The 23904-nt window shown below is 46.9% G+C and overlaps 1 protein-coding gene and 1 long non-coding RNA gene across 6 annotated transcripts in view; one reads left to right on the plus strand and one right to left on the minus strand.

Annotated features, from left to right (window-relative positions):
* Nucleotides 1-23904, plus strand: part of LOC311607623 — a 96385-nt gene that overhangs the window by 66596 nt on the left and 5885 nt on the right. For 4 of the 5 annotated variants that reach the window (XR_014782663.1, XR_014782665.1, XR_014782666.1 and 1 more), the window contains exons 3-4: nucleotides 4119-4254; nucleotides 5366-6956. This is a non-coding gene — a long non-coding RNA (uncharacterized lncRNA). Of the gene's footprint in view, nucleotides 1-4118; nucleotides 4255-5365; nucleotides 6957-23904 lie in introns of those variants that run through there. The other variant, XR_014782664.1, reaches the window with a different exon arrangement.
* On the minus strand, nucleotides 10823-11402 carry LOC311607620 (small ribosomal subunit protein eS19-like; the record flags this gene model as incomplete). The annotated part of the gene is made up of 2 exons (XM_084799530.1): nucleotides 11063-11402; nucleotides 10823-10945 (listed from the first exon to the last, which is right to left on the minus strand). Exons 1-2 carry the CDS (start codon nucleotides 11234-11236, stop codon nucleotides 10823-10825), a joined length of 297 nt encoding a protein of 98 aa, XP_084655656.1. The 5' UTR covers nucleotides 11237-11402.

The following is a 23904-nucleotide window of genomic DNA, read 5'->3' on the forward strand; positions in this document are numbered from 1 at the left end:
AGGGGGCGCTGCTATCTGTGGCTCTCCACACTTGGCTGTGTGATAACATTCTTCGATTTGTGTATGCTTGCCGTTTTCCCATTTGGAAAGCGAAAGGTTGGTTCTGGCTGCTGATGGATGATGGTTGTCACGCCCGTCAAGTGCAGCAGCTAGGCGGGGGTCATTAGCAGAGCAACCTCAAGGCTCAGGACTTCCTTTCTCTTCCGGGAGCCTCAGTTTCCTGCCGGCACCTTCCTGTCTCTCACACCCATGGTGCACCCCTCTTCTGACCTGAGGCACTAGTCTCTCGCAGATCTGCTTCTTAGCACAGAGGGAAGAGGGACAAACCAGCCAGTTTGATGACCAGGATTAGTGGCTTAATTACTTTTCTGGGCCAGCCTGGTCTACAAAGCGAGTCTAAGACAGCCAGGGCTACACAGAGAACCCCTATCTTGAAAAATGTATTTAAAAAAAAAGAAAAGGAGGAAAGAAGAAAGGAAGGAAGAAAGCTGACAGGAAGTAGGGTTGGACGATTAAACCCTTTGGACTCACTTCTTCCAGCAAGGCTTTACCTCCTAAAAGTTCTACAACTTTCCAAAACCACTATTTGGGGCACCAAGTGCTCAAACACATAAGCGCATAGGGGACATTTCATAGCTAGCCACAACTACGGCGTTGTCATGGTCTCCAAGCTGTCCCACAGCTCCTGCCTGTTCTTTGCAGGTTACCCCTGTGTTTGGCTCTCTGGTCTCCCCTGAATCTGCTGGAGTGTGGTGAAATTTTTGTTTCTTTGTTTCTTTGTTTTGTATGCCTGTTTCTCTCTGCTTTCTCTGCTTTAGGGATTACCAGGGATTTCTGGTCTGATGACCACACACCCCACGTGCTGTAACTTCATTATGGACTCAAACTTCCCCAAGAGAACTAATATTATTTAATTTTTAGAGATGGTGGTTGTACACAGCCATTTTAAATCAATATTATGTTTCTTCAAGACATTACAGTCAAGCATGTATCTCTCTGTCTCTCTCTGTCTCTCCCCCCTCCCCCCCCCCTCTGTCTCTCTGTGTGTGTGTGTCCGTCTGTGTGTCCACCTGGGTGTGCGCCCATCAGTATGGATGTATGCCACCACGTGTGGGAGTGCTCATGGAAGCCTGAAAGAGGGTAACCGGGTAACCCATCCCCTGGAGTTGGGGTTACAGGTGGTGTTGGGAAACAAGCTCAGGTCTTCTGAAGGAGAAGGAAGGACTCCTAACCACTGAGCAATCCCTCCAGCCCACAGCGTGGTTTTCACTTTGATTTACAAACTACAATTAGGCAGGTGTGACGATATTCACACCTTTAATCCTAGCATCTGAGGGCCAAGGAGCCCCTCCAAGGAACCAAGGAACCCAAGGAGGCCTCAAGGGATGACGAGGATGAGCACGCAGAGCGCAGAGCCTGCTGTATCGCCGGAACATTAAAGGGGGAAAGGATCTTATGGGAAGATACTTTTAAAAAGTGCTTCCCTGGGATTGGGGGGCCGGGGAAGGGAGTGGATGGTGGGACAGAGCCTCCCGCGGCGGAGGGAATGACAACTAGAGCTGAAGCCACAGTGACAGGTGTGGGAGCATGAGAGCCGACAAGGACGCTTGCTGTTTTGGGGTGGGGCTGGTACCCCAGCTGACAGGAGCCTTGGCTTCCTCAACCCTTTATGGAGCCACCGCTGCTGCCATTTATGCTGTCCACCCTGCTGGCCGCGCTGCAAACACGAAGGTCATGCCCCGGGTACTGGCAAGGTGGGCCAGCTCCGAGGGCAGCTTGGAGCTTGAGCAGGTCCTGTCCCCGAGCATGTAGTCCCGACTGTATGAGCACCCTGACCCTGAGCAACAAGAAATCCGGAGCTGCAGTGCTATCGCCAGAGGCCATCACCGTGACATCTGCCGGTGTCTGTGATCTGTGTTACAGCCGGAAGCCAAGTTGATGGTTCCTGATCCGCGTTCCCGTGCTGCGGCTGGGACCTTGCTGAAGTCTTGTGGTCCGTGTTACTGCCGCAGGGCGTCTTGAAGTCCGCATTTTGTGCTGTTGCTAGAGGCCGCTGATGTTGATGATCCGTGCGGCCTCCAGAAACCTTGTTGAAGAACTTGTGTGCTGCAGCCGGATGCTGTGGGCAAGGCAGCTTTTTATGCGGTGATACAAATGACTTCAGACTCATCACTGAAAACCAGAGACACTGATGGCTTCTGTGGTACACCCTCTGCCCCAAATAATCCAGACAGGGAGCTATAGAAGAGAGTCCTTAAAAAATTATGATAAATATGTTGAAGTGTAGCTCTTCAAAGTTGACTGCTTCTTTGCGGGGGCGGGGCAGGGGGAGGATTCAATTAGCTATAAGGGGTTGGCCATTAGAAGGTTTGACTATGCTCCAATAAGTATTTGTGCAATACAAATTGGACCTGGTGCAATTTTACTGCGGGGTTGGGGCGGAAGGGTAGAAGGGTGGGCCTGGGAAGAGTGGCAAGAGAGTGTGATTGGGATGAATTGTATGAAATTCCCAAATAATTAATAAAAATATATATTATGTTGGGGAAAGAAATCTTAGCATTTGGGAGGCAAAGATACACAGATCTCTGTGAGTTTGAAGTCAGCATAGTGAGACTCAGTCTCAATGGGAAAAATGTAATTAGAACATATGTATTTCCCATTGTATTAAAACTATTTGTTATGATGATGATGATGATTCATAGCTTTTTAAATATAAAAACTTTTAAAATGTTTTATTTATTCTTATTTTATGTACATTGGTTTTGTGGAAGGTGTCACATCTTCTGGAACTGGAGTTACAGACAGTTATAAGCTGCCATGTGGGTGCTGGGAATTGAACCCAGGTCACTCAGGAAGAACATCCAGTGCTCTTGACCACTGAGCCACCTCTCCAGCCCCTTAAATATAAATTTTATTCATGTTGTGCGACAGGATCTCATGTAGGACAGGCTGGCTTCAGACTCACTATGTAGCCAAGGATGCCCTTGACTTTCCGATGCTCCTGTCTCTACCTCCTGGGTGTTGGAGATATAATCAAGAGCCACTACCACGCTCAGTTTGCTTGGTGCTACACTCTAACAGGGCTCCCCTCGGCAGGCACTCTAGCTGAGCTACAGTCCAGCCTTGTATCTTGTGTGTACGTGGTCAGTTACACTTTCTAAACATTTACACTGAAAACATTCTCAACTTTTTTTTTTTAAAGCATACTTACTGGGATATTTTGCTTTGCTATTTACTGATTTGATTTTATTTCCTTAGGACAATTTTTAAAGTGGGAATTACAGTGAAAGAGCACAGTGTATAAAATGATCATTGGTGGACATTGTCAAGTTTATTTGTAACTAACTTCCTCCCAGCTATGGGCTCCTTCTCCACCCACAATTCCGGCGTGTCCATTTCATCTCTCCTTAATTACTGGGACCACTTTCATCTTCACTGACTTGAAAACAGCTAATGATACCCCATTCTCTCATGCCCTCCTATTATTTTTCCAAATGAACTTCCTTCAAAAAAATCACTGGACTGAATAATAAGGCGAGTGGTGGTGAAAAAAAAAAAAAAAAGAAAACTTGTAAGTCCTTGAAACCCTTTAAAATTCTTACTGCTTTAAAAAAAAGTCCTAGAGACTCAAATTTTAGGTATGTAATTAGTAAGCTTATTTAAGAAATTAAATGACTCAGAAGTATATGAAGAAGTTAAAATTAGCTTCCTTTTATGCTCATGGTGTCCTCCTCTTTCTAAAGGCAAGATATTTAGTGTATGCATGTACCTTTAAAAAAAATCCTTTAGGAATTTACAGTTACATAAGGGGTCTTGTAACAAGGTGTATAACCTGTTAGATTGATTGTTCTGGTCCCCCCCATCCCCCCCCACTTTATCTTTCCATAGTGCTCTTACCATGTCTAGAATTAAATCATAGCTGTACCCTTCCAGGATAAGAAGATTGAAACCATAAGCAGATTTTCCCGCCACCTCATCCTCTTCATTTCCTAGCAAATGGAAACAATCCCATCCCAGCTTGGTTCATTAGTCTTTACATAGTGGATCATACTTGAAGGTAATTGTTCATTTAATTTTAAGTAATAAATAACCTATTAGTTAATTATTTTCTTTTCCAGGTTTTTGCGCCTGCCACACTCTTCTGGTTTCCGTTTTGCTGAGCTTCACTCTCAAGTGACTCTCTCAGAAAGGATGAGGATGGCGAACTGTCTGAACTCCTTCACGGTCAGGAAAGTGTCCTGTTCTCACATACAGGTGCGCCTTGTGTCTTAGGACAGTTTGTGCTGCTGCAGTGGGATACCCAAGGCTGGGTGCTTTATGAGAAAAGGGGGTTTAGTGGGCTCATGGTTCAGGTGGCTGGAAGATCCAAATAGCATGGCATTGGCACCCCACTGAGGACTTCCTGGCAGACAAGTATAAGGAAACAGCTACCTTCACAAGAGACACAAACATGTAAAAGAAAGAAACGAGACCAGGGAGGGGCCAGGAGAGCAATCCACTCCTACCAGACTTGACCTTCACCCCAGATGGCATTCACAAGTGAGGGTAGAGTCCAGTGATTTCATCACCTATCAGTACCTATCTATTAAAAGGTCCACCAGCAAGCTGGGTGGTGGTGGCACACACCTTTAATCCCAGCACTTGGGAGGCAGAAGCAGGCGGATCGCTGTGAGTTCGAGGCCAGCCTGGTCTACAAAGTGAGTCTAGGACAGCCAAGGCTACACAGAGAGACCCTCTCTCGAAAAACAAAAACAAAAACAACAACAAAAAAAGTTCCACAGCTCAACACTGCAACACAGGCCCAAACCTCCGGACTCTGGACTTCTGGAGGATAAACGATACCTAGGTCATGGCACTTGGGTATACGATTTGAAGTTTAAAATCCTTTTATCTCAGTCGGGTGCAGTGGGACACGCCTTTAATCCTAGCACTCAGGAGGCAGAGGCAGGCAGATCTCTGAGTTCAAGGCCAGCCATGACAACACAGAGAAACCCTGACTTGAAAGAAAAACAAAACCAACCAAATAAAAACATTTTATCTCAAAATATTAAAAAAATTTTTTTATATGTATGACTGTTTGCCTGCTGTACATATGTGCACTGCATGTGTGTGCAGTACACATGGAGGCCAGATGAGGGCATTAGACCCCCTGAAACTGGAGTTACAGATGACTGTGAGCCTCCATGTGGGTGCTGTGAACTGAAAATTATTTCAGCTATATGAACACACACACACACACACACACACACACACACACACACAATCAGTGGACAATTTCCTCAGGAATCCACAACTTCTTCCTGTCTGTTTTCTTGAGAAGTGTGAGCTCTAAGAGTGAGCTTCTTTCCTTCTGTCTCGGCTCCAGGGGTTTACAGGCCACACACCACGGACAACCAGAGAATAGGAAGTAGGAAAAGAAAACGGGGCAGCCACAGCCTCCGCCTGCGAGGAGGTGACAATAAAGCAGGACTGAGTGGTGAGGCTGTAAACTGACGAATGAGCAAAAGCAAAGAAGAAAACAGAAGGAACTCGTCGCTGTGACAGAGAAGAAGAAATTGTGTGTGCAGCTCCTGAAGATGAAATGACACTTAGAAATGCCTAGAATGTCTGTCTTTTACATTTTGATGGACAGCTCACTTTAAGTTGAAGACGTATGACTGTCTCTAGGTATGGGGATTCTCCTTTTTCTCTATGATGTGACTTTAGTCTTCTCAGAACTTACTGGCAGCCCCTGTGACTATAGGTGGGTATCGATTAGACATCGCCACTGCGAGCCGTGTCTCAGTTTACCTTTTGTGTTTCCAACTCCTTGTTTTGCTGCTGTCGTTTCTTTGTGTGCTTTTAGGGATGATTTCTTTGCGCAGACAAGGATGACCTGGAACTTCTGGTCCTCCTTCCTCCACCTCTCTAGTTCTGGGATTACAGTCAAGTGCCACCAAACACACTCCATGTAGCCCTGGGTTCGAGTCCAGGGCTCCATGGATGCGAGGCAAACACTCTATTGACTGAGCTGCATCTCAATCCTTTGAGACATGGGCCCATTCTGTAGCCCAGGATGGCCTGGAATGGACTATGTAATCCAGGTTGGCCTCAAACTGTCAGCAGTCTGCTTGCCTCAGCCTCTGAAGTGCTGGGGCTGTGTGTGGGGGCCACTGCTCCCAACCTATTCTTGTATTTAGTTGACTAAGTCTTGGCTGCTTCATTTAACGTGTGGGAGAACCTGGCCATTGGGCTCCTGCTTTTAGCCTTTGAATGTTCCATTTTGCTGTTTTTAAGATCTGTGGTGGGTTTTCCTTCTTTTTCTTTCTTTCTCTTTGTTGATCTTTAAAAAGTTCGGAAGCTTATCTGTGAACGCCATAAATGACAACCGCTTTCTCGTCTGTCTTTCATCTCTTCATATCAGAGGTCTCTGCAGGGCTGCTGCTGCTGTCTGGTTCTTTCTGTTGGTTCTAGTCGTGATGTCTTGTCCTTCTCATGTACACAGCATCCGTTCCCTCCCCTGCCCTGCCCTCCCTTTCCCTTCCCTTCCCTTCCCTCTCTTTCTTCTCTCTCTCTCTCTCTCTCTCTCTCTCATTTTTATCCACATTTGACTGTATCCTAAGCATCTAAGGGAGGCCTGAAATGACATCACTTCTCTTCTCAGACCAGTTTCATTGTCCATCAGTTACATCAGCATCTCTAGCAATGTGAGGGACTCTGGATGAGAGGCAAGTAGAACAGACCGTTGGTGGACATTGGGGTGTCCTGGGACTGTAGAAGCTGGGCTGTCTCCTGGTGAAGGCCCTTTTACTTTGAGGGTCCTGACTGTAGGCAGGGTTGGCAGTGTTTTATTAGGTAACTAAGAGAACAGTATTCTTCAGTCTTCTAATTGTATCTCTTATCCTTCAGACAAAGTCAATAGCGAACAGCCTCGAAGCCTTTCTTCCTTGTGGACAAATGTCCCCAGCACAAAACCTGCCCTGCTCCTCTGGATCCCAGTCTTCTGGGTTGGTCCTTCAAGCCTTGTTACCCTCACCTTAGGAGAGAGCCTTCTAAGGGTCTGTGACACGAAAGTGTTTGAAGTAACTTACAAACCACCAAGGTCCACCAGAGTTCGTTCCTAAGGAACTGCCAGTTCTGCTCACACTGACAGAGAAAGGGCTCTGCCCAGAGTGCAGCGCTCCAGTGTGCGCTCAGAGCCCTCTGTGAGCAGCTGCAAACAGAGATGTAGCTGCTACCAAGCATGTGCTAAGGAAGGGTTCCACTTAAGGCACAAGTTAAGAGAGGGTTTAACCACTCTGTGCAGGTTAGAACAAGGGTATCCCACCTGCGTGTGTGGGTCAGAGGGGGTTCCACCCTTCTACAAAAGATAGGAAGCCTACAGAGCTAGTTCTGATATTTGCAAAGTATTCAGAATGACCTTGTGTTTTGCTCAGACTTCGAAGATAGCACCTCACAGAACTCTTCCTACTCTTATATTCACATGTGTGAACACATTTGTTTTAGTTTTCTAAAGGAAGACGTGATCCTGTCCTGTTGATAAATATTAATTACTGTAATTAATCACTAGCATTGCATTTAATTACATCATCACGTATTTGTTCATTTTATTATTCAAATAGCTTAGTCAATTAAATCATTATGCAGTTACATAATTAACTACTTCTTAGTATAGACACCAGGTTCTATCATTTTCCTTAAGAAGTTTCTACTAAAACTTTATTTTCCATGGCTTGTTTAGTTTTGTTTGTTTGTTTGTTTGTTTTTTCAGGACAGGGTTTCTCTGTGTAGCCTTGGCTGTCCTGGACTTGCTTTGTAGACCAGGCCAGCCTTGAACTCAGAAAGATCTGCCTGCCTCTGCCTCCTGAGTCCTGGGATTAAAGGGTGTGTGCCATCGTGCCAGCTAATAATAGTATTTCAATCAAGAAGAAACTGTCTTTAACAGTTAGATTTCTATAGTAAGAAAAATTAAAGACTAAGATGGCAATTTATGTTTTTTTGGTTGTTGTTGTTGATAACAAAGGACAAACATATATTTCCATCAAATTTCTCCAGGTAATTAGAATGGACATCTGAGCTGGAGGAGAAAAGGGACCCATGTAAAGTATTTGAGATTTTTCTGCCTTCGCAGTGGTTGGTTATGGGAGCTCTCAGTAGCGTGTGAGAAAGCACTGGCCACCCTGAAGATTGTAATAATTTTAATTAAAAGTGTCAGTGTTGCAACATGCCGGAACTTATACTTAACAACCAACTAGCCAGTAAATTTAGGTGCCAAATTGCAAATGCTTGGGAGGCAGTCTAGTCTAGTGGTCGTGGGTGTACACGCTGAGAACTGCAGTTCCAATCTGCAGAGTAAAACCCAGCAGGCCAGGCAGGGTGGTGCATGCCGGGAATACCAGCGTTGAGAAGTAGAAGTAGGAAGCTCAGAGTTCAAGGTTGCTACTCTCTGGCACATAGCAAGTTTGAGGCTAGCCTGAGCTACATAAGACTGGCTTGCTTTTGTTTTGTTTGTTTGTTTTAGATGCCCAGTCCTGTGGGATTGGCTTTAGGCACCTGTTATTTATGCCTTTCTGGAGTCCAAGTGAGCAGCTTGTTTGGGAAACTGTCACTGACATAACTGGGTGTGGCCCTGCCCCTTCTCTCCTTTGACTTAGTTTCCCTGCGATCTGTCGCATCTATTTTTTCAGCCGCTTGAACACTTGGGTTTGTCAAAGGCCCTGCTGGATTCTAGGTTACTCTTAATTAAACCTCTTCACACAGTCATCACTTATCAAACTCTTCTGAGTTTCTCCCCAGGGTGTCTGACTCCTAGAAGCTGCTCAGCTGGTCTTTGAAAGATGGTCTCTGAAGGGCAATTTCGAGGGTTTTAAACAAGCTCTTCCACATCCCTTTCCCGATGGCAGTGTGTGCTCTTGAACGTCTCTGCCCCAGAACTATAATTCCAATACGTACTTTTGTTCTTTAAGAACTGCCCAGCCCATGGCCTTCTGCTACAACAGCAGGAAGAGGGCGGAGGGACTCATGGCGTTCAAGCCTCCGTGGACTCTGCAGCACACAGCTGTGCCGTCTTAGAGGCAGAGAAGTAAGGGTGGGCCAAGGGTGTGTACCGACATGTTTTAGTGACCAGGGTCAGAAGGTGCAGGGAGTGAGACGCAGAGTACAGGAGTGCACCACCATACCTGGCTTTTTTGTTTGTTTAATAGTAAAGGTCAGGATGATTCTAGAAGCCTTAAGGACTTTGGGGCAGGAGGCGGAGCTGACTTGTGGTGCTCTGAGTCCCTCCCTCGGCAACTTTCATCTGGTTTGAAGAGTTAAGGAAACTCACATTTTGGAGGGGCTGAATGGTCTATCCAAAGTCACACTGCTGGAGAGGGTAGGCACTCAGATTGGAAGGCAAATCCCTCCGGTTCCCAGGCCATAGCTCTCTCTTCTCTCTACACATCCTTGCTTCTGGCACATGTTGGATCTGTACCATCTTCAAATCTAACAGCAGTTATTGGGAGGAAGGGGCTGAGCACCAGGCAGGGCTGGTACCCAAACTCACAGCATCAGAAAGCACACAAAGATCTCTTGAGCTTGGACAGGGGAGGGAAATTGTGTAGATTTCTTGTCCCTATGACAAAACACTTGACATAAACTACTCAAAAAAAAAAAAAAAAAAGGAAAGCCACAGAGGCCAGGCACATGACAAGGGAGTCCACAGAGGCCGGAGAGGCCATCTCAGAAAGCTGTGAAGGTGAGGCCTAGGAGATCTGTGTACAGGTGGTGAAGCCAGTCCAAGAGAAAGAATTGTGTTGCAGTCAACAAGGGATGGAAGATCTGAAGAGCCATCCAAGCCTTTTGAAACTGGACACAGTGCTACTTGGTTTGGAGCTTTGCCCTGCTGGGGTTTGATCCACTATTTTATCACTAGGCCCAATTTCTTTCCTTTTAGAATGGTACTGTGTACTCCATGGCATTGTGGGTGGGAGCTACGTAGTTTGCTTTCTTGACTTTACAGAGAGCTACACTTAAGAGATTGCCTCGAGTCTTTGAAGAAACTTGGACTTTTCAACGGTGTTGAAACGGTGCTATTACAAACTGTGGGGACTTTTGGATTTGGGCGGAATGCATTTTGCACTGTGAGTCAGTAGCAAGCCTATAAGGGCCAGGGGGTGGAATGTGGTGGGTTGGATGAAAACCATCTCGATGGGCTCATACTTGAATGCTTGGTTCCCAGTTGGTGGAACTGTTTTGGGAAGGATTAGGAGGTGTGGCCTTGTTGGAGGAGACTCTGAAGTTTCAAAAGGCTCAGGTTCAGGCTCTCAGTCTTAATATCTCTCTCTCTCTCTCTCTCTCTCTCTCTCTCTCTCTCTCTCTCTCTCTCTCTCTCTTCTCTCTCTCTGCCTGCTGTCTGTGGGTCAGATATAAGCTCTCAGCTACTGCTCCAACACCATACTTACTTGCTTGCTGCCATGTTCGCCACCATGATGGTCCTGAGCTCACCCTCAGAAACTGTAAGCCAGGCCCTAATTAAATGCCTTCTTCTATCATGGTGTCTCTTCACAGCAGAGGAAAGTAACTAAGACAATTACTGGCAGAACATTTTATGGGCTTGTGGACTTCAGGCTCAGCTTGATCAGGCTTTTCTTTCTAAATGCACTGGTGTCTTCCAGGACTAGCTTGGGTGGATGTGAGGCCTGATACCATGTCCAAAAGATATCCAAATAGTATGATCTTTGCTGCATATCCTAGAGATACTGAAATTTGGTTATCAGGAGCTCTACATAAATTTAAAAATATTCTGAGACAAGTATCTTTTTTTTTTTTAATGAATGAGGCATTTATTACCCAGCATGTTTTGTTATAGTGCTTCTTGTTGGCAGTTGCCGCCTGTCCAGCGATCCTGTCCAGATCTCTCTGTCCCTGAGGTGTTAACTTGCCAAAGCCCTTGGTCCTTTCCAACCGTTTTCAGTCTCTCCAGGGCTTGGAGGACCTGGTGGATCACATTCTTGGAGCCTCCGCTGTAGTGGTGGGTCTGATACTTTTTCTCTGCCACCCTCCGTAGATCTTGGTCCCAACCCCCGCACCCCCACAGAAGTACTGGTGCCGCACTGTGGGACCAGTTCTCATCTGAGGGGGCAAGCTCTTTATGTTTGGCCAGCTTGACTATGTCCACCCATTCGGGGACGTTCAGCTTCCCGGACCTTTTGAGGAAGGCTGCCAGAACTCTGACGAACTCCTGCTGGTTAACATCTTTTACAGTAACTCCAGGCATCAGGCGGCCTCTGCGCTGCCAGCCAGGGGAAAGGGCGAGCCCAAAATCTTATTCCACATGTTCTGGTTTCTAAGGTAAATTAATATTCTGAGTGTATGTGTGTTGTTGTTGTTGTTCTTCTTCTTTTTCTTTTTCTTTTTTTTTTTTTCCTGTTACATCTTTTTAATTAGTGGTGCTATCCCTGGGCAGGTGGTCCTGGGGCTGTTTTTATTTTTCAAGACACGGTTTCTCTGTGTAGCCCTGGCTGTCCTGGAACTCACTCTTGTAGACCAGGCTAGCCTCAAAGTCACAGCGATCTGCCTGTCTCTGCCACCCGAGTGCTGGGATTGAAGGTGTGCACCACCACTGCCCAGCTAATTTTCTGATGTTAAAAACGCCTTATGTCCCCTCTTACTCTCTTGTCCTGTTCTCCACTCCCTGACCCCTTCACACACACACACACACACACACACACACACACACACACACATTGAGGCCAGTTAGTGTTTCACACTGAAATGCTGACTGGTTTTCTTGGCTTGACCCTGTATAGGTTTTGTGCAGGTGACCACAACTATAGTGAGTTCGTTTGTGCAACAATCCTGATATGCCTGAGGATGGCATTTCACAGCACCCCTCCTCAGGCTCCTCTTCTTACACTCTTCCTTCCCACTTTTCCATGAAGTTCTCTGGGGACTCATATAGTGTGTATATGTGTGTGTGTGTGTGTGTGTGTAGGCTAGCCATGGAAGGACGTAGCGAGGCTACGTGATGCTGCTACCCCTGCCCTGCCCAACCTGAGCACTTCTACCTTTGCCTGGCCTCTCGTTGTCCTTATCACAAAAAGATGGGGAAGGTACATGCTGTCAAGCGAAGTTTTAAAGATTGCTCACCTACTCAGAACTAGGTTTAAAAAGGGACTTATCCTTTCTGGCATTCTCATTTCATAAATAAGGAAGCTGACAAAAGCAAAGCTCAAGTGACTTGATTAAGTGGTAGCTGACAGCTGAGTTCTCCAACACCCCCCTTCCCTGTTCCTGTTACAGTGTTGACAGACACAGCGACTGATGCTCAGCCTGTACGGGTTATGAAATGGTGGGGGGTGGGGAGGTTGTGTGTTTCAGGCATTCTTCTCCGTTCGTTAGACAGGATTTCTCTGGGCTAGCTCATCATGTAGGAGCCTCACGGGAGGAATGCCACAGGCCTCTACACCCCAGCCATGAAGAAAAAGAGTACAATGCAATTGAAAATCACGGAGGCCTGTGGTCTTCACTGTCGGCTGCATGAGGGCTCTCGGTCTACAAGCTCTTTTGCCAACCACAGGCCACCATAGCTGTCTGGTTCCCCCACAGGACTGTTACTGTGGAAAAGGTAGTTGCTTCAGTCAGGGCCTCTCTGAGCCAATGGCTGCAGCAAGCTTGTTTGTTTGTAAGGGTAGCTGCCCCCGGTCCTTGCTTAGGGTTCTTTTTATTCTATTTGTGCCGACTTGGTTTTCAGAGGCTCTTCAGCTTGTCTCAGACGATCTAGTGGCCAAGTTCCCTACTCTTCTACCACCTTTTCTGACCGAGTGTTGCTCTGCCCAGGACTCCATGCCGTTCTTCTTCTGTGCTTCCTGTGACACTGTCTTACCCTAAGGACTGGGTGGCATTGGTCAGTGGTTGCAGCACTCACACGATCAGATGGGTCTGGAGAGGGGTCTGTCCCTCTTTCCTAACAGGGCTTTGTTTGTCTTCTCATGTCGCCAATGCTAGATGACATGCTGGCCTCGAACTCACGATTCTCTTGGCTCAACCTCCCAAGCATGAGCAACACAGCTGTGCACTCCTTGTTTCCAGTGATGGGATGGCATTGTCTAGCTCCACGGGATCTGTGCAGCATCCTCTCTGGACATGACAGTGATATGTGGGGCAAGCACCCTAGTGAGTTGGGGTTGCGCAGGGAGACGCATGCCCTGTGATAACCTGCTTCAAGCCTGGCCTTGCTCCTCCTCTGCTGCCCCAGCCGGGAGTGCAGGGGACCGGAACCCAGCACTCTGGACTGTGTCAACTGTGAACTTTCAGAAGTCCCTGCGCTTTCTTTTCTATCTTCTCTGAAAAGTAGGAAATCCCTTAAACCAAAATAACACAGGTCTCTGTTGTTGTTGTTTGTTTATTTGATGTTGGGTTTTTTTTGGTTTTGTTTTTTTTTTTAATTTTTACTGTTTTACTTTTATTTTTTTAGACAGGGTTTCTCTGTGTAACAGAACCCTGGCTGTCCTGGAACTTGCTTTGTAGACCAAGCCAGGCCTCAAACTCACAGATATCCACCTGCCTTCTGAGTGCTGGGATTAAAGGTGTGGGCAACCACACCCAGAGGGACTTGGAATTTTAGACCCTCTGTGGCTATAAGGGAAATGACGCCTGCTTACTAACTACAAGGCCTGACTTTGAACAGTACTGAGAAAATCCCTGTGAGGTCTAGAAGATGCTGTGTTTCCCGTGGCTGGATCTCTAGTTACACGAGGGTCAGTGCATACCCTCCCACAGGCTCCCGAGCAACAGTCTGGAGTAGGGCAGCCCTGCTGTTTTGCCCAGATGTTTCTCAGATGCCATGTCATGAAGCCAAGCTTCTTGAGAGTCACTTCTGGCTCGTTTCCTCTCTGAATTTATTTTTCAGTTACAACCTTTTACCTAAATCCTTTCCCGTTTCTTTCTAGCTATTTCCTTCCTATGTACTGTTCTACTATGTACTGCAAGCTTCCAATCGTGACGTTTGTACAAGCAACTACAGACTGCTGTCTGCATGGGTCTTGACATCTGATGACTGCACACTCGTGTGCTTTGATATGCATTGTGTCCATTGTGCTGTATGTTCTGTTTGGGCTTCTGTTGAACATTTAAACAAGCTACTGAATCTGTGACATAAAAACAAAAACAAAAACAGAAACAAATCCTATGTTAGCACAGAAATATGCATGAGTTGGTGTGTATGTGGGTGTGGTCTACACAGTCATTGAATAATGACCCACTTACTGTACGTCACGCCCCGTGGGAGATGAAAGCCTAAACATACAGTCCCTGTTTGCTAAGCATAGAACAGTCAAAATGGACAGAGGTTTTCATCACTTCCGGGTAAGTCTCAAATTAGAAAACTGATGGACTCCAAAAATATCCTTTAGAGCCAACGGCATTGAAGTCAAACATTTTTATCTTTATAGAAATTATCCATGATTGCTGAGAAGTAAATGTCCCTTCTACACATGGCAATGTATAACGTATCTTGGATACAACTCTCAGTGGTATAATTTACTAACATAATTAAATTACCAGTACATTTATGAGGACTTAGTTTTGTGAGGCTATGACAGAATAACACAGACCAAGCAACTTAGAAATGAGACTTAGTTCTCACGGTCGTTGTTAGAAAGTTTTGGGTTGGTTTGGTTTGGTTTTTGGTTTTTCAAGTCCGGGTTTCTCTGAGTAACATCACTGGCTGTCCTGGACTCACTCTGTAGACCAGGCTGGCCTCGAACTCACAGAGATCCGCCTGTCTCTGCCTCCCGAGTGCTGGGGTTAATGGCGTGCACCGCGGTGCCCGGCTCCATTGGTTAGAATGTTAAAGCCGAGAGACATAAGGCTTGCTCTGACCTGAGGTGGGACCATATTTATTCACCGTGGTGAGTGTAGTTTACATGTGTGGATGGCTAAAATTCCTACAGAGGACATGGGATGTGGCCTCTTATTGGGGTAGAAAAGACTTCTGTAATCCGCAAGGGAAGCTGGGAAGTTTAATCTTTCAGCAGGAAACTACCAGCTGTGGTGGTGAGATGCCGAAGGCTGAAGGCTGCATCTGGAGGGGGCTTTTCTGGTTGTTGTCTCAATAGTAACACATGCCAGTAACCAGGATACATAAGGCTCTTCATCTTATAAATCCACTAGTCCCAAACACTGAGGCCCCACACTTATGGCTTCATCTAAGCCTGATAGCCCCCCCAAGAGCCTCACCCCCAAATATCACCATCATGTGAATTTCTGGATTCTCTTCAGCATGAGCTTTGGAGAACACATTCAAACAGTGGCATACGGCTTCTCTTGTGAGGAACTAGAGTTAAAAAAAAAAAACAACAAGTAAGACACAGGTCTTATTCTTAGGCCATTGGGTATCTGGTAGGAAGGGCAAGCTGCAAACAGAGCATTCCCAGTAGGCACGATGGTGTGGAGCGCACCCTCAGAGGCCTCGTAGAGAACGGCTCCCTGCCACATGCTGCCACATGCTGTGTGATACCCTGTTGCTGAGGCTGTACCAATGAGCTATGCTCTCCTGGGCTCCTGGCTAGTAGTGGTTCTAGTGTGCTAGGGTCCCTGGCCCGAGCAAGGCTGAAGGGCTCGGCACAGCAGGACTTCCTGCCTAGGCGCCATCTCGCTGTGTTTTCTTTTACTCTTCATCTGAAACCAGGAAGGGCAGCTCCGTTTTTCCTCCTCTGATAAAGTGGTTGATACTCATCCTGGCTCACTATGCAGCTGGGAGGGGGCCAAGAAACCCATTAAGAGCTTCCAGCTAGCTGCCTCTAGGATAAAACTTAACCTTCCTTCAAGGCTGGTCCTGATTTCCCTCTCTGTCTTCCCCCAGCTGCCCGTACCTTGCATGTTTCGTTTGGGCAGTAGCCAGGCATGGTCCTTGCGGTTTCTTGAGATGCACTACCCTGCAGGCTCTTCTCCAAGCTTTGTACGGTGTCTTCCTTGGGCCTAGAGTGCATTCCCTCCGAGGCTTTGCCTGCCAGATCCGCATCACTCTCCAGCCCTGAGCTTCTAGGTCATTTCCTTAGGCAAGTCCCCGCTGACCTCAGAGATAAGGTGGCTCCTAGATGACCCAGGACCTATCTCCGTCCCCATCAAATGTCAGAGAGAATGTTCCCTTCCCTCCTTCCTTCCTTCTGTAGCCTGGAGAGAGAGAGAGAGAGAGAGAGAGAGAGAGAGAGAGAGAGAGAGAGAGAGAGAGAGTGAGTGCACAGACCACATCTCTTTGGCTGGCTATTTCTTCTCCAGGCCTGGCAGGTAATTTGGTGGGTGCGGAGACAGCTTTTTAGGCAGGTGAGCTGTGTAGTCAGCAGAGGACTTGTGTGTGGGAGGGTGGGCTCAATGCCTCGTTTAGCGGGGTTGTATAGGAAGTGTGTGTGTGTGTTGAAAAAGGAACCCCATATGGTTTCATTTTGTACTGGGCCTCAGCTATTATGCAGCTGATACGTCGACTAGTGAATGAACTAGTACACATAATATGTTATATGTATTCTATTTATACAGGTATTAATTCTTGTAGTATATTGAATCAAGAAATGGGCCAGAGAGATTAGTCATTGAGTAAAAAGAAAAAAAACAAAACAAACAAACAAACAAAAAAACACCTGACATTTGAGCTTGCTAATCCTTTTTTTTTTTCTTCCCTTTTTCTTTTTTCCTTGAGAGGAAGGTGTTTTACTCTGTAGTTCAGGCTGTCTTGGAGGTTATGGTAGCACAGGCTGACCTTAACTTCATGGTGACCCTTCTTCTTCAGCTTGCACATGCTGAGGTCACAAGTGTGAGCCACCATACCAGCCTGGGGACAACCTGAGTTTGAGTCCGTATGGTAGAAGGAGAAAACTGACTCTCAAAAGTTGTCCTCTGACCCCTACATAGTATCCACTATGCCCGTGCGCTTACATATACACACATACCAAATAAACATGCCCATGTGCTTACACATACACACATACCAAATACACATAAAAGTAAGAAATAAATAAATAAATAAAAGCAAGGAAGTATTTAAAATACTTGTGTACTGTCTGTTCTGTGAGACACATTTTCATTTTTTAAAAAATGCATTTTATTTGACTGAAACCACCATGAATTAAAAAGAAGAACAAGTGTGTATCTGGAATGATTTATTTAGTCTTGTATCTGACTGAGAGTGTAAGATGGGAACGGGGCCATCCAGTACCCAGAATTCTAGCTCTTGGGGAGTGGATGCAGGAATGCTAGACATGCCAGCAGGTTACAGGGAACCCCAAAAGCCAAAGCACAGGAAAATGTCTGCAAATTGCTATTAATGCCACCTAGATCTAGCCCTCCATGCTAAGCAGGAGTGTCTGCTTGGGTGACAAAACCCGAACTAGAAGAGAGTGGCTCCACAGGTAAGAGACTGGGGTCTGGCTGTTCCACCCCTCAGTCTAAGAGGCCCTAAGGGACTGCCTGCTAAGCGTTGGAATGGCAGCTAAGGAGTGCCTCAGTCACTGCCAGCTGCTATAAGGAAATTCCACAGGCTAGAGCCTCTGTGTGTGTGTGTGTGTGTGTGTGTGTGTGTGTGTGTGTGATCAGAATCACAGCACTTGAAAGGCTGAGGCAGGAAGATTAAAGCTAACCTAGGTTACATAGCCAGATCTGGTCTAAAATGAACAAAACATAAAACCACCACCATCGCTGCAAAAACACACAGGCTGGGCAGCTACAACACAACCAATTCACAGTTCTGAGAAGTTCAGAAAGATCTAGGCAGCATCAGCACTGGTGCCTGCCTTCTTACTGGGTCTTTTCCTGGTGGGAGGGATGGTAGTGTTCCTTTGGGCCTCATTTAGAAGGCTGAGCCCTCATAATTCAATCACTCCTAATGCTATCAACTCCAGGTTCAGGGTTTCAATCTGTGAGTTTTGGGAGTTATGGGAGACACAAGTGAAGGAGAGATAAACCTGTTTTTTAGGGTCCCAAGTACGGGATCGGAACGGTCTTGTGAGAGAACAGGTGAGGTTAATCTACTAGAAGACCAACTACTTGGTGCAAGAGCTTGATTGTTGCCAGCTGAAAAGATCCCGTGAACAGACTCTGGGAGGAGATATATAAATGAGCCCAGAACTGGAGGCGGAGCTTGTTGGAGACTTGGGATAGTTTTGGCTGGTCATCACTCCACTTCGAGACGCTCCTAGAGAGAACCACTCAAGGGAAGACTCCAGGGCTCGAAGCTCCTGCTGAGGTTCTGGGTTCTGGTTACTCCAGGTTCCAGCAGAAGAAATTCTGCTGATTATGCCAGGAGAATCGTTCCTCAGAACTGATATCCTTATGGTTTTGTTGTTGTGTTCCTTAATCCTCTTGTGGATAGTCGGTTATAAGTGATGTATGCTTGGTTAATAAAATATATTGGATAAGAAAATTGAACCTACACACAAGCATTCAGACTACACAAGGGAGCAATAGCTATCTTTAGCATTTATCTATCTATCTGTCTGTCTATCTATCTATCTATCTATCTATCTATCTATCTATCTAATCTAGTCATGTGTGTGTGGGTGCCTGCATATTTGTCTTTATGACACATGCATGGCTGGTGTCTGCAGAGGTCAGAAGAGGTTGGCATAACCCCTGGAACTGGAGTCACAGACCGCTGTGAGCTATTTACGTGGGTGCTGGGAATCGAACCCAGGTCCTCCGGAAGAGCTGCAAGTGCTCTTAACCATTGGATCATCTCTCCAGCTCCTTGTCCTTATGATCTTTGGTCACATGGAGAAGGCACTTTATCTTAGGGAGAAATGTGGGTTCTAACATGGTGGAGCCCAGAGTCTCTAGGACATATGAGCTGCTCAGCTTTTCTTACTGCTACACATCAGAAGGGGCCAGAACAGGGTCTGGTTCTCTGCAGCTTCTCCTGTTTCAGACCCTGGCTTCCCAGGCTCTGAGGCAGGAGGCGGGAAAGGCTTCACACCACCTCTCTCCTGTCTTTCCAGGAACTCAGCTCTGCCGAGAGCCATTCCAGCAGTGGAGTGTGAAAGCCGGGCCCAGAGCCACGCTAGCTGTCTGTCCCTGAGCTCGCCATTTCTTTATTTCTGTGTACAGTTGTCTTTGTCCTGATAATAACTCATTCTCCTTGCTCACCACTTTTTTAAAAAATTTCTCTACTTAGTGCCTGGCTTTAAGAGTAGAACTTCTTTAAATAAGCTAAACTCTGCCTTTGCAGAGGTCTGTCACCCTGCACCCTAGGTTCTGCACAGCCATTGCTATCTGCCCTGTGCCTTCTCACAGACTCTGACTTCCTGTGTCCTGGTGCACTGGGCTATCAATAACTACTTCCTTGTTTGTTTTCCTGGGATTTTAGAGTTCTTTAAGAGCCTGGCTTTGCCCCTTCAACACTGAGCACATCTGCGACATGGGACATGATGAATGAATCTTTCCCAAATAGTCTTTCAGAAATCAGTCCTACACTTGCCTAGGCCTCTTAGAGACACGGCGGGCAAATGACAAGAGAGGGTGAGGCGGTGGAGCTTTAGATATTGGTCGCTTGTGGGTCCTTCTGCTTGGCTGCGTCCTAGTTAATGCAGCTCATCAATTAGGGAAGTCACAGGCAGTTCCTTGGGCTCTACCGACTACCCTGCATTGGTTGTCTGTCTTCACCCTGGCTTAGGGTATTGACTATAGGAAGGAAGGGAGCTTAATGTAACTCCTGCCATGTTGCCTCTGAGACGTCCCACTTTATAGATCATCAGTATGGCCATCATGCAGCGTGTGTGATGGAGGTCATGAACTTGCTGTCTGCTTCAGTCAAGCAGCAGCCTGGTCTGACCCAGATCCGTGAAGGAACCAGACGCAGTGCCTGGTTTGAGAATTAAAAGTCTACCAGGGAATAAAGCATGGTGGCACACGCCTTTAATCCCAGCACTTGGGGTTGGGACAGAGGCAGGTGGATCTCTGTGAGTTCCAGGCTAGGCAAGGCTGCATAGTGAGTTCCAGGAGAGTCAGAGATACACACGGAAACTCTGTCTCAAAACAACAACAATCACAACAAAATCAATAGAAAAACAAAAAGTCTATGAGTAATGCTCTGTGTGTGTGTTGGGGGTGTGTGTGTGCATGCGCTTAATTCTAGCACTCAGAAGGCAGAGGCAGGAGGTTCCCTGTGAATTCAAGGCTAGCTGAGGCTCCATAGTGAGACCTGTTATTAAAGTTGAGAGTTGAGAGAGAGAAAGGTGGGGGGGGGGGAGCTATGAGGGGATCAGGGCTACATGCAGCAGTAGAGTGAACTGGTAGCCCCCTTCCGGGATGGGACACTAAGTCCAAACAGCTGCTCTCATGAAAATGCCACGCTGATATTGGAAAGTTTTAAACTAAGAAATCTGTGAACATGCATGAGATTGTTAGGTCCTCATAGAAGTTTCACGGGGTTTTTGTATAATTCTTCTGTTTGTTGTTAGAATTGTTACTGTTGTTTGTTGGTTTTGTTTTTCAAGACAGGGTTTCTCTGTGTAAATACTCTGGATGTCGCAGAACTAGCTCTGTAGACCAGGCTAGCCTTGAGCTCACAAGGATTGGACAGTCTCTGCCTCCGGAGTGGTGGGGTTAAAGGTGTGTGACACTACTGCATGGCGAATTCTTCTCTTTTCAGAAAAGGAAACTGAGGTTAAGAGGGTTGCACAGCTGACAGAGTGTTCAAGGGGTATCCTGGCATCACTAACTGTCTGACACTGTCTTCCTTCCAGAAAGTTCATAGGGAGGAAGCAGATACTAAGGCACTGGGAAGTCTTAAGGTGCCTTTGCACGGCAAAGAGCAACAGGACTGAATACATTTAAACCACTAAGTATGGTTTTTGAGTTTTATTCTTTGAAAATTAGTTATCCTTGGAGGGTCTGGAACACAAAAGGTCCAGGAACAAGAATGGGGAAGCTGCTGTCTATGGTAGGGCAAGGGTTGGGAAGATCTGACAAGATCTGAGGCTCACTAGAGATGGGGAGTGCTGTGCTGCTCTTGCACCAGAGGCCTGGCTTGGGGAAGAAGGCCAACGGTCCAAGGCACAGAAGTCACAGGACTGTACATGACTGGGCCAGGTCTACCTCAGAGTTAGCACCAGCGAGCGGCATTCCCAAGTGTAATGCAGTAACTGGGAGTCATCTAGGACACCGCACGCACAGTGGCTCAGAGCACAGCGATCACGGGCAGCCGGGGAGTTCTGACCCAGGTGGGGAGAGAGGAGATGGGTCCAGGGCTGGTGAAGATGCTATCCCAGAGGGAGAAAGACAGACTGGAAGTGAGTCTGAATTGTTGGGCAGGATGTGTTGGGGGTGGGGCTGGGAATAGGACCATAAGAAAGATGCCAACATTTGTCACTTTCTGCCCTTTATCAAATGATTTTACGTGTGTGAGCTATAGTCTTCTGAGGTAGAGGAGGAAGAGGAGGAGGAGGAGGAGGAGGAGGAGGAGGAGGAGGAGGAATCAGTTTTTGTACCTTACAGACATGATTATAATTTATCAGAGGCCCTAAAACTAATCAGAGGTCATGGGCTAGGCTAAATCTGAACACGGACCTAGTTGCCCCAACCCCCAACACAGTTGGGGCAGAAGCTCCCCAAGGGGCCTAGGACAGAGCTGTCTCTGTCTTCTCTGGTACAGTTTATGACTGGATGACCCGACTCCTCCCATCCCATGGTCTATCCAAAGGCCCTCACTTTGTGCCTGCTTGGGAATCTTCATGTCAGGGCTTGCAAATGGGAGGTGCCCATAGGAAACCTGGGAAGCCCAGGCCCAGGGCAGGGAGGAAGGCCTGGGAGTAAGTGTGGTTAAGTTGCAATTCAGTGGAAGAGTAAATTGCTCAGAATACCACAGGCTTCAACCATTCTGAAATGAGTTTACGGTAATTCTAGATAAAAACACGACATTCACAGACATACTTAGAGATATGGGGCGGGGTTTTTTGTTTTTTGTTGTTTTTTTTTCCCCCCTGACAGTTTCAATATAATTCAGCACTTTCACTTTGGCAGCTAGGCCTGACCTTTCTGTGGTCTGAGGACCGCTGACTCAACACCAGGGTAAGCCATAGGGCGCACATGACCCAAAGCCAGCCTGGCGGTTCCCAGCACTCAGCGCCTCCTCGCTTTATCGCCGGAAATCTCTGAAGCTTGAACCTGTAGCCCTTACAGAACTGCCTCTGGGCCAAGCGTTCATGAATTAGAACCTTTTTAATTTCCCCCCACGTTCATAAGAGGCAGAGAAGGCTTGGCTCTATTCTTCCCTGTTTCTTTCTCACATAGTGCAGCCGGAGACGTGGTGGTGAAGAAAGAAAAAGAGGAAGGAAGAGGAGGTGGGGGAGGGGCAGCAGGGCAGGGGAGCGCTGACTTCCCGGGGAAGACTTTGTTTTCTTCCCGAAGCTCAAATTCAGATTTTCCTGGAATAAAAGGTTTATTTGTTTTTCTCTAGTTTCATGTTCCTTCAGAATCGAACTATGAATTTGAATATTTCTCACCTGAAAACACAGAGCCGCGTTCCACCTTCCTCACCAAAACAAAAGGCAGCATCCACCCCACCCCACCCCCAAACCCCAAAGTGATGTTTCACACGCTTATCAGAAATCAAATCTGCTGTGCACACCAAGAAATAGTGCCAGCAGGCCAGCTGTAACCAAATCAGATCTTTCCCCTTGGCTTCCAATGGTGAGACTTGGGACTTGCTGACGTAGAAGAAATGTCAGAGCGAGGTGTGGGCGCCCTACACCAGCCTTTTCAAAAAGTAGAGAAACGTCGCTAGCCTCAGTTTGGAGTAAGGAGAATCTCAGAAGTCAGACGAGGTCACGATATAGAATTTCGTGTGGCTTTGGTGTGATCCTGCTCGTTCCATACATCCTCCCTCCCCCTCCCCCCAAGAGTGGACGCAGAACTCTGGTGTGATAAAAAGGGAAGCCGCCAGAAATAACCCTTATTCTGAAAAAGGAAACAAAGGAAGGAGGGCCTGGTGAGATGATGGCTCAGTCAGCAAAATGCTGGCCGCACCAGCAAAAGAGTCTAAGTCTGAGTCCCCTAAACACAAGCTGGGCCCCTTGGAGCACAGCTGGGGACCCCAGCATTGAGGGGGAAGGGGTGAGCCAGGAGGATTCTGGAAACGCACAGGTCAGCTAGTCTGGCCAAATCAGTTCAGTGAGCGACCCTGTCTCAAAATATAGGGTGGAGAATATGATAGAGGAAGAGGCTCAACCTTGACCTCTGGCCTTCACACACGTGTACACATGTGCACACCCACCCCAAATGCATGCATGCACATAGATTACACACACACACACACACACACACACACACACACACACACACACACACTCAACCTTTGTTCAAGCTGGTGGACTCAAGAGCCCCAAGCAACAACCCATGCTGCTAGTCTTTATTTTAGAGTTTTCATGCGTGTGCCTGCGGTGACGGTCCTAGGGGAAGCAAGCTACTGCCTGTAAAATGGAGCCTGACTTGCGTCCAGTGTGAAATTACCCAGTATAGTCAAGCCAAGGCCTGAGGCACTACAGACTAATTGGAAAGGGATAGAGGAGTGGGATTCTAGGTGATTTTTTATTTTCTCAGCAATTCAAAATGGGTTGAACTTGTTCTCCAATCGTTAATCCAAACATGTCAAAGTACCAAATCATTCGAGCCTCTGGTTTTAAGGACTGAAACTTGAATACCATTCTATTTGGGCAGACCATCCTCTTAGGTCTGTGAGTATGGAGGTGGCCCTTGGAAATGAGGGATGACACACTGGTGGTCGCCATCCTGGTCATCAGTGACCCTCCGAATCCCATGTGGCCGCCATTCACAGAAGTTTATGCTGGGTCTCCGCTCATATAGAATAGTCCAACAACCGATGGTCTCCATCGTGTGTGGATGGCGATTATGCGTAGAACCTACCAGGTCCACACTGAAGCCGCATGAAATCCTAAATTG

Source organism: Acomys minous, assembly GCF_964271855.1.
Source record: "Acomys minous genome assembly, chromosome: 10".
Taxonomy (NCBI): Eukaryota; Metazoa; Chordata; class Mammalia; order Rodentia; family Muridae; genus Acomys; species Acomys minous.